The sequence below is a fragment of the Bos javanicus genome, chromosome 11 (genome assembly GCF_032452875.1).
Source record: "Bos javanicus breed banteng chromosome 11, ARS-OSU_banteng_1.0, whole genome shotgun sequence".
In the NCBI taxonomy this organism is placed as follows: Eukaryota; Metazoa; Chordata; class Mammalia; order Artiodactyla; family Bovidae; genus Bos; species Bos javanicus.
Window position 1 is genome coordinate 75,251,798 of NC_083878.1, and position 15,244 is coordinate 75,267,041.

General features: G+C 50.8%; 1 protein-coding gene across 2 annotated transcripts in view; it reads right to left on the reverse strand.

Annotated features, from left to right (window-relative positions):
- Positions 1 to 15,244, reverse strand: part of KLHL29 (kelch like family member 29) — a 335,083-nt gene that overhangs the window by 138,522 nt on the left and 181,317 nt on the right. For both annotated transcript variants that reach the window (XM_061433195.1, XM_061433193.1), the window contains one exon: positions 10,645 to 10,974. In XM_061433195.1, coding sequence (XP_061289179.1) covers positions 10,645 to 10,929 — 285 coding nt within the window. In that variant the 5' untranslated portion in view covers positions 10,930 to 10,974. The remainder of the gene's footprint in view (positions 1 to 10,644; positions 10,975 to 15,244) is intronic.

The window sequence follows — 15,244 nt, forward strand, 5'->3', positions numbered from 1 at the left end:
GATGTGGGTAAAGATGAGGCCAAAGGCATGTATTCCTACCTACCCCCACAGTAGGTGCTAAATAAAAGAATAAATCACTCCAAAATCACTGTGGATGGTGACTGCAGCCATGAAATTAAAAGATGCTTATTCCTTGGAAGAAAAGATATGACAAACCTAAAGAGCATATTAAAAAGCAGAGACATCACTTTGCCGACAAAGGTCAGAATAGTCAAAGCTATGGTTTTTCCAGTAGTCATGTATGAATGTAAGAGTTGGACCATAAAAAAGGGTGAGTGCCAAAGAATTGATGCCTTCTAATTGTGGTGCTGGATAAAACTCTTGAGAGTTCTTTGGACAGCAAAGAGATCAAACAAGTCAATCCTAAAGGAAACCAACCCTGAATATTTATTGGAAGCTGCAGCTGAAGCTCCAATACTTTGGCCACCTGATGTGAAGAGCCTGCTCATTGGAAAAGACCCTGTTCCTGGGAAAGATTGAGGGCAGGAGGACAAAGGAGCGACGAAGGAGGAGATGGTTGGATGGCATCACTGACTCAATGGACATGAGTTTGAGCAAACTCCGAGAGATAATGAAGGACAGGGAAGCCTGGCGTGCTGCAGTCCATGAGGTTGCAAAGAATCAGACATGACCTATCAGTTAAACGACAAAAAGAATAAATATTCATATGCCTAAATTCATTCTGTCCTCAAATATTTATTGAGAACCTTTATATACTGGGTATCATGTGGACCTTACTCCTATGGACTTCACTGCCTAGTAAGGAGACAAATTAATAAATGGATAGGTACCATATATTATAGGTATTTATATGGACATAAACAAAAGTGTCATGGGAAAAAAGAAATTATAGCATTTTTTTTTCACCACAGAGGTGTTAACATTTAGGGTGTCAGTTGCAGGATGAACAAGAGTGTTTCTGGGCAGGCAAGAAAGGGAATGAAAATTCTGGAAAGAGGAAGTGGCAAGTTGCAGAGGCCCTGGAGCCTGAGAGCTCCTCTCATGCGGCTGAAGTGGGTGAAAGGGGCGATGTGCTCAAATGACCCCATGGCTCAGGCACCCAAGGTGTTGGATTCCACTCGGACAGAAACATGGCCCCATGAAGTATAGGGGCTGCAAGCTGTGCCCTGGTGTTGGCATTCAGGGATGCAACAGACAGCAGAAGCCCTGTACACCGCGGAGAGCTGAAATCAATGAGTAACAGGCAGAGACATCACAAAGGCCACTGCAGCCGTTTTTAGCAGCCAGCGTGTCAGGTGAGGTCTGGGAGGTGGAAGAAGACATCTATACTGTTGCTTGGGAACTGTCTGTGCTGTGGAGACAGTTTTCAAAATAATTTATTTTTAAAATACAACCAGCATAGGTATTAGTTCAGGTAACAAAAGCCCAGAGGCAAGCAGGGCGGCAGCATTCGGGCTCTGGTGCCAGATTTCTGGAATTCTCTTGTTTTTCTCTTCCTTGTGTGCTGGCTTCACCCTCAGGCTTGTAGCATGATGATTATAGCAGTTCTAGGCATCATGTCCAGACATGACCATGTCCAGAGGAAGAAGGATTTCTTTTTTCTGTGACTCTTCCTTACAGGCAAGAAAACCTTTCCCAAAGCCCCTAGATAGGATTACCCTCGTGTTCCGCTGGCCAGCACTGGGTGCATGACCCTTCCGGAACCAATGACGGGGAAGGGAAATGGGATTGCCACGCCTGGTGTTGAACCACCATAATCCCAGTGGGGACCAGGGTTTGCTTTCCCAAAGTATGGGAAGTGGTGGCTGCCTGAACAGAACTGAGGCTGGGTAGACAGCCAGCAACCCCCACCACAGACCTCAAAGGTCACTTTGTCAAGTCTGGTGTGGTTCTCCACCTTCTGCACCCTCACAGCAAGGGCCACCCGACCCACTCACAGGCTTGGCCATTCTACTTCCCTATTTCTACCTCCTATCCCCTAGCCTGCTGGCTTTAGGGCCACTTCTCACCTGGTAAAGGAGTTCTTATCTGATGCTAGTCTAGTGCTGAGTTGGGCAGCGCATGGAGCACTCTGCTTGCTGGCAGCCCCACAGGGTGGGGGCATGGGGAAACCCCTGTGGCCTTCTAGAAACAAAAGAGGACAGCAAGCTTAACCAAGCTGCTTGGGCCTCGGAGCAGGTCTGGCAAGGAAGCGGTCATGTGGTGACAGAGAGTGCTTTCCTTAAGGCACTGTAGTAGTCATCAGCTAGCAGTTTAAGGGAGAGAGGTGCTGATGACTGGCCTTCTGTGATTGGAGTGGGCACCTTGTTTCCTTCCCAGCTCCTAGGACTCCTGTTATGGTGCTAGGGAGTGCAAAACACCTAACCATCATCTCATGAAACATTAGGAGAGGGGAGGCTGGGGAGGCAGGACCCCTACCCCAATCATCAAGAAAGGTGTGTGGCAGGCTTCTCTGAATGTAGACTGATGCTCTGCTGGGTTCTCACGGTTCTTTATTTTTTATGTTTATTTATTTACGGCTGTACTGAAAGACATGCTGGGATCTTGGTTCCCCAACCAGGGATCAAACCTGTGCCCCCTGCAGTGGAAGCGTAGAGTCAATCATTGGGCCACCAGGGAAGTCCCAGTCATGGCTCTTTATTTGCCAGAGGAAAATGAGGTTTCCTGCCTACGAGTTCTAGAAGTACAGATTCCCAGTGCAAGTGAATGTGCCTAGACCACTGGACATGGCAGCAGAGCCACACAGAGAGTTCTCCTAAGCCTTCATTTTAGGGCAGTGAATACTGTGTTGAAATGGATAATCTGCTATGTTACTTCAGCGTCACTCTGCAGGGACTCCACAATGACCCTTCATGGTGGCATGAAGCTCAGGGAGGACTCAAGCTGATGTGGCCACTGGTGTCACAACAGTGAGTAAAACAGGGGTAGGGTCTGTCTGAGTTTGGAGGAGATTCTCCTCGCTGAAACAAAACTGAATCCATAGATGCTGATGGTGAACAAATGAGACCAAGGGGCATTCAGCTCTCCTTTTTAATGCTTGTTTCCCTGAGTTATTTTTAGCATTACAGTTAACAAATGGGCTGGGTTCTGAAAGTTCATTTGTAATTTGGCTGTTTAGATTTTGGAACATACTTTCCCTATAAAAAAACAATGTTATAAATGGTGATGAGATTCCCAGGCTAGTTCTCCAAAGCCTATTTAACCCATAATGTAGCTAAAATACTGTCCTTCTACAATGAAAAAAAAATTGTTTAATTGCAACATGAGTAATTAAATGAAACAGGGAAAACCATTAAAACTGAATAAGAAGTAGATTTATGTTCATCTTGAATGATGCTGTTTGCAGAAAACCTAATTTAATTTAAGAAGAGGTCTTTCCAAGGGCTTTTTTGGGAATGGCACAGGATTTATCCTATTAGGGAGAAAGAGCCTGGGCTCTGTCCGATCCGCAGTTATTGTATATTTGCATCATGTAACTGGCTCCCTTTCCTGATTTTAGGCTCCTCAGAAAGTCTTCTGGTCTAAATGTGTTTTCTTATGTGGATTCTCACTGGGCAAAGTCCACGAAGTTGGTCTCCTTGGGGGTGAATTTTTGATTCTGAATCAATAGGTTAGCATCTGTCTTTGAGAATATCCTGGGAAGAGCAGTGTCTCAGTTCCACCAGCTCTGAGGCAGTGATGGGGTTATGCATTGGAGCCTTGAGGACTGAGGTCCAAGACCTGCCGGTGGGGCATTCTCAAGGTAACTGCATCGGGCAAGGTTCCCTGGGGGCCAGGTGCACTGCCTTCTCCATGGCAGCACCATCCTCACCAGGGGTCTCCTTTCAGATCTCCCTAGGGCAGCTCTTGGTGTGGATGGCTTGGGTGTCACCCAGGTGTGTATAAGTCACGCCAGTCCCCTGTTGATTTTGTCCACCAGGCCATATAGATTGGTTTATCGGATTGGTCCTATTCTTTCTGTTTGGGGAATGTAAGCCTTGGCCAGACGCTAGAGAGTGAATAACCGTGTTTAAGCAAGTGTGCTGGCAGCACAGGGGCGGGGGTTGCATATTGCAAAAATTAACACAAAGGCTTCCTGTCCTTTAGTGTCTGCCCCTTTGCAATGTGGTGAAGCACTTTCTAACCAGAGGCAGGACCTTTTCCCCACTTGAATTTGACTTGGCCTTGTGACTGCTTTGACCAACAGGATTTTAGCAAAAGTTCCTCAAGCAGAGGTACTTGTGCCCTGAGCCTTGGCTTCTTACTGCTCCTGGAAGTCTGAGAACTTCCAGTGTGCAAGCCTGCAATAGCTGTACAGAGGATGACAGGCCACACGAAGAACTGAGATGTCTCGGCCGACAGTCCGTTAAGCACAGATGTATGAGTGAGGCCATCCTAGAATGAGCCACCAGCAAGTAGCCACCATGCAGCTGACCACAGGCAAGTGAGAGAACCCAGTCCAGAACTGACAACAAACCCACAGAACTGGGATGGTTTTATGGTTGTTACGAAGCAAAAGCTAACTTCTATACACAACTGGCTCCAGTCAAGCCCATCTCACAACCTTCCTTCAGAGTCCACAGCTGCCTTCTATATAGATATGGCTCATCCCTTACAAATATGGTAATACATATAACCTTCTCCCTTCTCTTTGTCCCTTTCATCAAAAGTCTAAGAAATCAAGCCACTCAAATCTACCCTGCCTGAACTATAGGCTTTGGAACAGATGCTTGGGCAATCATGACATTTTTCAATTTTGCACACACTTCGTGACTGACGGATGGATTTTAAGTCAATGAGGATACAACCTGGACTGTGGCTGCCACTTAAAGTTCAGGTGAAACCCATTAGCTGGGCACGAACAGGCACAAGTCGTCTCACGATGCATTATCAGTGCCTGGTAATGCATCACAAATCTTTGTTCATGGGGCAAGAAATGGCCTTCTGGGGAAGCACACACAGTCTGGAAATGTGCCATAAAAGGGGCTTGAGTGATTCTCCCAACTTACTGAGCCCACTCTGTAGTCCTTGGTTTTCAATGTGGAAACAGGAGGAGAGAGACGACTACTTCTCATTCTGCAACTGTGCAAAGCTGCTTTTCTATCCATTCTTGGACCCCCAGAACCACAGGAGAGGAGGCCCCCTCTGCTGGTGGTCTTGTGGTCATTCTCATGATTCCCCATAGCAACCCCAGATCATCCTCCCCCTGCCCCAACCCTGATGAACATTTCTCCAAAGAATTTAGGTCATGTGAAGAAGTCATTGTCTCTGGGGTCATTAGGTCCCCCCTGAAAGCCTCAAATGCCCATAAATGTCAAAAAATCTGAGGACAGAGCCTGCAGATTCCATGGCCCCTTTTGGTTTTCCCTAGGCCTGGGACACAGGCGAAGTCTCTCTCTTCCCGGCCTAGATTTATTTTCAAGGGTTTAGCTCTGAGGAATGACGGGAATGTTTCAGCATGAGTGCTCCTGACCACGTGGAGAAAAGCCCCCGATACATTTCACAGACATCAGCGAGGATCCTGCAAAGTCCATTCTTTCAAGAACAAAATTGCATTTTATGAAGCCGTCCCTTTTCTGTTTCATCTGTCAAGCAGGTTTGCTGAGAATAATTTAAATTTCATGCAGCGGCAACTGCAGGGCCGTGGAGCTTCCTTTCTATCCCGTAAACAGGCCTGGCAGCCATTGTGCTTCTCAGCGGCACTCTCCCCCTGGGCCCTTGATTGCCTGGAGCCTAGGGCCAGAGTACTGGCTCCCAACAACAGGGGGATAGGTCTCCCCCAAATATATGAATATTTTGTTGAACTCAGTTTCTCATTTACCTTTCCAAAATGAACTTTTATTGAGTGTTTAACCAGTGGCAGGTACTAGTCTATGCTTTTCTGCACATATTAGTTTAACCAATTCTCACAACACTTCCATAAGAAACATATCATTATCATTCCTATTTTACAGACAAAGAAACTGAAGCTTGCAGAGGTCCTTGGCTCCTCTGTGGTAGACACAGGATTCAAACCCATTTCTGTTGGACTCAAGGGCTTGAAGTTCTCACCAGCTGTGCAATGTTGAGTTGACACAATCTTCAGCCTAGATTTTTTCTACTTATAACACAAGAGGTAAATATACCCATTTTCTTGCCGAAATTCAGTGTCTGCTGTCAGCTAGGTGGATGAGGGAGTGGGAAAAGTTATCATAACAATGCTGCAATGTTGGTTACCATGGTGAATACACTGTGCCAGGCTCTGTTTCTCACTCCGTAGGTGACCTCTGTAAGTCTTTTTTTCTCAAAGTCTCACTCTTCTGACTTACAAAATACAGGGGTTGGGTTGCATGCTTACTTTTCTTGGGCTCTGGAAACTTGTGTCCTAGAGGATTAAGGGCTGACCTATGCCCCAGGGAAGCAGTTTATCAGTCTGAGCAAGTGTGTGTCTGTGTGTGTTGGACTGTGTGTGAGTGTGTGTGTGTGTGTGTGGTGTAAGCGAGTGTATGTGTGTGAGTGTGTGTGTGTGTGTGTGTGTGTGTGTGTGTGTGTGGTGTGTATCTGGCTAGGCCCTCACCATGCTTCAGTCACCCAGGAGTTGTGTTTGTCCAACTGGCCTTTCGGCCTTGCATCTAAAACATGCAAGAAATCATCAGGCCCTGGAAAAAGGAAGAAACCAAAAGATCAACTCAGGCCTGGAGGCTGCAGTGACAGAAAAATTGCCATCATTTCCCTGAGCAGCTGCTGGGAGCACAGCCAGCCTTCCTCGCCCTGGAGAGCCAGGACTGCCCCTAACGCTGGGCAGAAGCAGCCCCACACTGGGCAGGGCAGATGAAGGGGCTGCCGTCTCTACGTGGGTGGTGACGGCCTGGGCTACGGGGGTGCCTGCAGCCGGCAGACGCTGTGACGCTCCCCCTGCTCCACGTCCAGCCCACTGCAGATGCTAAGGCCTGACGGTGCCAACATTTGTCATCTCAGCGGTGGTTCTGGCCCACGCAGCACTAGACCCTCTACCGAGGAAGCCAGGCCAGGACATTCAAGCAGCATATGCCACTATGGGGTGGTGAGAGTGGAAGCGGAGTGGTGCAAGTGTTGGTTGCTCAGTCATATCTGACTCTTCGCAACCCCATGGACTGTAGCCCACCAGGCTCCTCTGTCCACGGAATTTTCCAGGCAAGAATACTGGAGTGGGTTGCCATTTCCTTCTCCAGGGGATCTTCCTGACCCAGGGATCGCACCTGGGTCTCCTGCACTGCAGGCAGGTTCTTTACTGTCTGAGCCACACGTGGGGCGGGGCGCTAGGAACACACAAAAGGAAGCGAAAGCCGCAGCTCTGCTTCTGGCTTCCATGCAGCTACCTGCCTCCCCAAGTCGTCCACCAGAGGGGGCCTCTGCCCTGTGTAGACACTGGGTTTTCAGGACCTCCCTGGTGGTCCAGTGGTTAAGAATCCACCTTCCAATTCAGAGCACTTGGGTTCAATCCCTAAGTTCAATCCCTACGAAGTAAGATTTCCCCCATAGCACAGAGCAACTACACGGGTGTACCACAACTACTGAGCCTGCGCGCCACATCTAGAGAGTCCACGCATCACAATGAAAGATCCCTCATGACACAGCGAAGACAGGATGCAGCCAAAAAAAAAAAAAAGTCACTGGGCTGTCTTGGAGGAAAGAGCCCATGGCTGACAGAAGTTTTAAGGTGCTCACCGCCATCACCCATTACTAGGTGGTGCTCAGTCTCTGTTTGAGGCCCATTGGATCCCCCTTCCCTCCAGCCCCTTGCTGACATGTCACCATGGTCACGTCACAAGGTCAGCTTAAGGCCTGCGTGCATGCTAAGTCGCTTCAGTTGTGCCTGACTCTTTGCGACCCTATGGACCGTAGCCCACCAGGATCCCCATCCATGGGATTCTCCAGGCAAGAACACTGGAGTGGGTTGCCATGGCCTCCTCCAGGGGACCTTCCTGATCTAGGGATCGAACCTGCGTCTCTTATGTCTCCTGCATTTACAGGAGGGTTCTTTACTGCCAGCTGGGGAGCCCCAGCTTGAGGCTTAACCACTCAAAAACTCAGTTCCTGTCCCTGCCTGCTTGGGGCCTAGATCTTGTTTTCTTATCTGAAGCCTTACCTTTTCCTCTTGGTGAGGCCAGAAAATGATCACCTTTCCTTACAGGGGCGTGGCCTTGTCCCGTAAGCCTCCCCTGGGAGACGGGGACAATGGTGATGACCATAGTGCTCTATAGGGCATGTCCTGTGTGCCGGGCTTGATGTGATTCTGAACTCTTTACATGAGTTTTAACTCACATGATCCTCACAACTCTGACAGGCAGGTATGACCACTTATTCCAATGTTACAGAAGTGAGGCCCAGAGAGGTTATGCAACTGGCCCAGGGTCACTCAGTCAGCACGAGATAGAATGGAATTCAAATCCAGGCAGTCTGGCTCCAGAGTCTGTCTCCCTCCATTCCACAAAGCAGCCTCTGCCAACAGCCTCAACGGGAGAGGCATCCTCGGGTCACTTGGTTGCACCATCCAGGCCGCAGATTTGTTATATCCTGGCCCATGAGTTTCCTGAAGGCAAGAGCCAAACCTTGGCTGCTCAGTGAAGACGCAACTGGTCGACCAGGCAAACCACAGATACCTCCTAGTGGCTTGCCTGTCACTTGATGTGGTCCCGTCTTGGCTTAGACAAATAGGCTGGGGACAGGAGTCTGGGGGTCGGCAGTTAGGCCAGAAGGGCAGAACGGAACCAGAGCCCAAGTTCAGCCCCAAGGCCCCGGACGGAAACCACTGCTGTATTTTGTCCTCCCTGCCCGCCCCTACTCCCTTCTGAGCACACCAGGAATCCAGGGTGCAATCAGGCACCTTTGCTTGACTGGACAAGCCTCTGCAGGTGTGAAACTGGGCTGGAGATGGTTACGGGGGAAGGTGTGCCAAGGAGCTGGCTGTCCACAGAGGCGTGAACTTTTGGCCCCTCTCCCTTCCCAGCCACCCAGCTTTTTCTTGCCCAGCTGTTGTTTTCTGTCTGAGGCTGGGTTCCTTTCCTCTGTATGCTGTGGTTTGGGGCTCAGCCAGAGATGATGAATATCAAGCTGCTTGAGAGCAAAGCAGGAGCCATGTGGGCAGGGCAGGCCCTCCCCGAGTTTCCCCTCCACTTCCCTGGCTTGGCAGAGCCCAAACCCCGGCCTGAGGCCCAGCCTGACGCTGTCCCTAAAAAGGCCTCCATCCCTGAGAGGGTAGAAACCATCAAGAGGGCTCCCGCGCCCAGCTCCTCCCTGCCCACCTGGACCCCCGGCCGTCAGCTCCAGATGCTGCCATCCTCCACATGGCCAACAGCTGGCCTAGCTGAGCGGCTGCCAGATGCGGCCGGCGGGGTGGCCGGCTGGGTCCCCTGGGCCGAGGTCACTGCCCCCGGAGCCGTCCTGGGGGCTGGCGCCTGGGGAGGAATGTGTTTGGCTGGTCCAGGGGCCTCGTGCCCACATTAAGCCTCCGTCTCCTCTCCCCTGTCCAACATTCCTTCCCTTTTCACCTCAGTGGGGCGGTGTTTTCATAACAGGAAAATGAAATCAATAAGGCACTGCCGAAGATGTCAGTGCGCTCCAAGCTGGCCTCCAATGGCTCCATTGTCTCGGGCCTCTGCCGGGCACTGCGTCGGCAGTACTCACAGTTATTAATGGGAAGCGGGGCTGAAAGGGAGCTTTGAAAATCGCCGAGACAAAGGCTCAGCACACCTGGAGCGCCACTTTCCAACACCACCGCCACCTCACAATGGCTGGGGCTGGGGCTCCCCTGCCTTTAACTTTTCCTGCAACTTTTATGAAAGCACAAAAGACTAGACACACACACATACACACACACACATGCTGGCCCTGAGACGGCTCCTAGGAGGCAGCTCTGAATGCCTGGCAGAGGTGACGGGACCTGCAGAGCACCTGCTTGCCCAGGACACCGGGTGGCCGTGAATGGGCTTCCGGCCACCAGCCTGGGTCCCGTCCCTCCAGGGACTCTGAGTGGCCCGAGGGGCACCAGCTCGGCCGGAAGCCAGGCAGAAGCCTTGGCGACATTTATACTTCCATGGTAGCGGTTGGTAACCCAGACTGTTTTCTGCTTTCGCTTCTGGGAGCTGGAGCCACTTCTGGAAGAGGGGAAAATGACCTGAAACTGATATCTTTGAGGCCTGGGTTCCTCCAGGAAGGTCCCCCCTCAGACCTCTCCCATAGACTTGGTTCCTCCGTGTCCTCAACTGGACAAAAGTACTGATGTCATAGGGTTGTCTGGGGCTTGGAGGGGACCCTGGGTGTGCGTACGCTTGGTACAAACGCTGGTTGATACACAGCAGTTTTATGACCATTTAGGACCAACTGCTGGGCAGAATCTTTTTGCAAACTTGTCACCGGAGCCCCCAGGGGTCTTACCCATCTACAGGTCACCCACTTAGAGACCCTCTATCACCACCTTAGAGTTTTACAGCCCTTTCGCTGGTTAAATGCCTTTTGTCCATGTGACAGAGGACAACACATGGCCTCAGCACCTGCTTGTCTTCCCTCAAGTTAGTCACAGAGAGAGGCTTTATGGAAACTAAAACCATGTGAACTTTAACAGTTGCCTGGCGCAGCCCCAGGGACACCTATACTCTGGAGAAGGAAGTATCCGGCTGGGGACTGTCGGGGAGCAGGGCTCTCCTGCCCGGCTCCTGCTCGCAGCGGACACCAGAGGGGTCTTACCTTGGTGGTGGTGGCGGGGGCAGAGCTGGCCACAAGGCTGGTGATGGCCTCGCCACTGCCAGTGGTGCAGGGCGTGGGGGCCGTGGCAGGTGTGGGCAGTCGGGAGGGCACCACGGGCAGCGGTAGAAGGCCGGGCCGGGCACTGAGGCTGCTGGCGGAGCTGCCCCCCGCCCCAGCGGTGGCGCTGCAGATGCTGGTGGTCCCATGCGTCCCATTGGCACTCCACTCGCGGCGGTCCCAGCCCACCCGGTAATCTCTTTCGAAGCGGCTGTGGTGCCGGGACATCTCGCTGGGCCGTGGCTGCTCCTCTCGGGGAAACAGAGGCCGGACCTGTGGGCAGAGAGTGGAGAGGAGGGCAGTTTAAACAAAGGGCAGCCCCGCCGGGATGCGAGGACAGCCACGGCCGTCAGCGCCCATTAAACATCTTCTCTGGGCGCAAAACCGTTAGCTCATTTCATATTCACAGCAAGCCCACAAAGCATGGATCATTAGCCCCATCACAGATGAGGAATAAATGATTTGTCCAGGATCACATGGCAGAAGTGTAGTCAATGAGATTTGAATCCAGTCATGGTTTAAAGTGATGCTTTCTGTTCAGTAGCATCACATTACCCTGGACGATGCAGACGTGTGCCTGCTAATTATAACTAGGACTTTGTCCCCCCATCCTTGCTGTGAAAACAAGATCCTGTGGACCCCTCAGGCCCTGTTATCCTCAACCCTATGGTAAGGTGAAACAGCCATGTCAGGAGACTCAGTTTGTGGTGAACGAGGACCTTGACAACAGATCTCATTTGATCCTTAGAGTGGCCTGTGAGTTGGGAAGGTCATCCTCACTTTATGGGCCAGGGAACTCATTAAGAATAAGTGATTCCCTCAAGGTCCAAAAGCTAGAAGGTGAGAATGTGGCCGGGATCTCCGGCCTCCAGACCGTGACTCAGTGTAGGACTCAAGTCCGAGGTGTTAAGCTTTAGGGAGTTGAGAGTTTTCTTTTATAACCTGCGACTCAGTTGCTGGCACCAGAGTCCCCCAAGCTCCCCAGCCTCTGTGAACCAGACCGTCTCCATGCAGCTTTCCCGAATATCCGAACATAAGGCCCTCCGTGTTGTCATGGAGACCTAGACACACCAGATACCCAGAGGGCCTCCTGTATCATCAGGGATCGAATTTTGCTCAGCACGACCATGACTTGCCTGGCTCTGCACCAGTCACCCTCAGTCAGGAAGGATGTAAAGATACAGGAAAGGCTGTCCTAGTGGGCAAGGCCTCAGTGAGGCACATGCAGAGGGGAGAAGTTAGTGCTAGGGAGCCAGGGGCAGATTGAGCTGTTGTCTCCCTGCACATCACCTCCCCAGCTCTGCTCCCAGCTCAGGCACGACGTGGTTCTCTTTGATTCTTTTCCTTTCTCCACACACTTTCTGTCTAGGGTGTGAGCTCCTGGAGGTCAAGGACAGCTCCTGGCTCACTTTCCTAACCTGCCAGTCCAGCTCAGCTCGGGCTGGGGGCTCTGGAATTGCTGACTAGTAAATGGACCGCTTTATTTTACAAACTTACATTAAGCCTGATACCACTCTGGTCCTTGCACATCCAGACCTAGGTGCCAGCTTCTAGTGCCACAGAGCCAGAGCCCAGGCCAACCCAATCCAGGCTGTGACGGACAGGGCCCTGGTAGCAGCTGTCCCCTATCTTGGCATTGTCCCCTCTGCTGGATACTTGACCCCCCACAGCCTGGGCTAAGCCCGCAGGTCCACCTGAAGCAGAGATGACTGTCCTTGTTAAGTTGGATGGTGGGCTCACTTAATTTCATTGCTATGCTTCATAGCTTATACCATGCCACAAAAATTGTATTCAATAGTAACAAAAGTTGTTTTTTCATCTATTCAATAGTAACAGCATCAAAAGAAAAATGAACCTCCCTTTGATTATCCTCACAAACTTTTCCAACTGATGTTCTCAGGAGAGCTGGCTATGCTTGGTTCTGATCATGGTCCCTGCTCCTGCTCTGTCATCTACTCCTGTGTGGCTCTGGTCACTCCTCTGGGGTCATTCTCACTGAGGTCAAGAAGGACCTATTTGTCCCATCCAATGGGAAGTTTATGCCCATGTCTTCCTTAACCCCCCTCCCCACCCTCCTTGGCACAGCCGACCTTCTGGAAAGCTCCTCTGTGCAGTCTCGGCGACATTACGTTCTCTCACTTTTCCTCCTTCCTCTACCACCCCTCCTCCTGTCTGTGCAGCAGGCTCCTCTTTCTTGGCTCATTTTCAAGGGCCCCTATTTCCTCTTTGTTTCCCACCCTCCGCCCTGTCCCTGGACGACCTCATTCAGCCATGTTTCCTGGAGCCTCCCTTGCCTTGCACCACGCCCCCCATCCTGCTGCCTGAAGGTACCTAAACATGGTTCATCCTTAAATCAATGCATTGTTCTTTTGCCCAGACATGCATTCTCAGGAATTCCCTCTCAGAGAAAGCCATCTGCCTGTCCCCACGTCTGTCCCCGTACCTCCCAGCAGGGCTTTTGCGTCTGTTGCTCTAGTTGTTTCTCAAAATCTGCCTCCCTCCATCTGCACATCCACCCCAAATCATGCCTCCCACATACATTATCTCAAGCGGTCCGCTGTCCCCATCTTCATCCTTCTTGTCCATCCTCCACCAACAGCCCTTGTGGCTTTTTTTTAAAAAACTTTGTTTATTTTATTATTACTGCCTTTTGAATCTTCTGCCGTGCCTTGTAGTGTGTGGGATCTTAGTTCCCCAACCAGAGACTGAAACCAAGTCCCCTGCTTTGGTGGTGTGCAGTCTCAACCACTGGACCGCCAGAGAAGTCCCTCCCTTATGGTTTTTTAAAGCACAGGTCTGGTCACCATCATTTTCTCTCCTGCTTTAAATACTATCCTTCTGATAACGATCCAGACTCCTTAGGGTAGCCAGGGGATTCTTGAGCATCTGGGCTGGCTCTCTTTTTTGGCATCATCATTCATCATCATTCATTCATTAATGGGCTTCCCTGATAGCTCAGTTGGTAAAGAATCCACCTGCAATGCAGGAGACCCAGGTTCGATTCCTGGGTAGGGAAGATCCCTTGGAAAAGGGATAGGCTATACACTCAAGTATTCTGGCCTGGAGAATTCCATGGACTGTATAGTGGTTGCAAAGACTGAGTGACTTTCATTTTCACTTTTCATTCTTCCCATCCCGGGAATGAGGTGCTGTCATTCCAAACACATTACAGTTTCTGAAGGTATCTCGCCCTCTGCCTGTGGACAAGCCCACCCTGTTCCTCTGCCAGAACCGGCTTCCCCTGAATCTGGCTAAGTCCTGTGTGTCTGTTATGACCCAACTCAGCCATTGACTCTTCTCAGAGGTTGTATTAACCACTCCTTTCCCAAGATCAGGTGAGAGAGCTCCTCTGTCCCCCTGAACATCTGCACCCACCACCATTCCAGCATCCATGGATGGCTGTTGTACATTTGCTACCCTTGAGAGTAAACTCCAGGCTTTATTGTTTCTATAATCCCAGCACCTAGCAATGCCTGGCTTAGAAGAGTGTTCAGGAGATATTTGCTGGATAAATAAACACATGTTTATTTCTTCTTAATTGCTCAATGTTTAAGGAAGGGACAAACACATTTGTGCAAAAGGAGAAACTTAGACATAAAACCTTGAATCTTCCAGCTGGAAATTCCCTGAAGGCACTGGAGCTAGGAACTGTCCTTTCTAAGAAAGCAGACCTGGAGTCTCTGAGGACAGCTCTGAAAGGAGGATCTACATGTTCAGGGGCAGCTGAAACCCAGGGCCTAGACTCTGGTCTCCTGAGGTTCACCTGTCAGGGCAGGGCTCTTGCTAATTACCAGTGCCCTTGGGGTGACTGCCTCCCTAGGCTGGATCCTAAGTGGGGCAGACATGATGCTCCAAGTTTAAAACACAGTGTTCTCTTTCTGGCCATCCAGAAAGACCCCTGAATCCTCCCTCATAGTTAACTTGGGATCATGCATCTGATATCACGCAGACAGAATGAGTGGGGAAGGGATGAAGGCCATTTCCAGAACTCTCTCTAAAAACATCTGGTGTGACCCTCTGCTTGCCCTGGTGACCTCAGAGGCCACATCTCCCAGCCAGTGCCATTATCTGATGGAAGAGGGTTGCCCCCCCATCTCAACCCCAGTGCCAAACTCAGCACAACTGGTACATAAATCTTTATCTTTAAGGCCGTGAGATTGGCAGTTTATTTGTTACTAAGTCTAACCTGGCCTGATTGGCACTAAATCAGCCCCTACATTCCTACAGAACAACACAACCTCCCATATTGTCAAGGAACCATCTCCTTCCAGCTGCTGAGGATGGAGATCAGGAGGGCTGCCGTTCAGGTGGCCTGCAGCCCTGAGACAAGCCCAGAGCTGGCACAGCATGTTTGGGATCCAGTCACAGGGCCCTCCTGGGCCCCAACAACACCTCTGATGCCGATCACACCTCTCAGCTTGCTACCTTGGAGAAGAGGGGCCCCCTGGACCACACTGTGGCTCTCTCCTCCTCACAGCCCTGGTGCATGGCAGAAAAGCCAGCCCAGCAGCTGTGCCTCTGCCCATCCCCATCCTGCTGCACA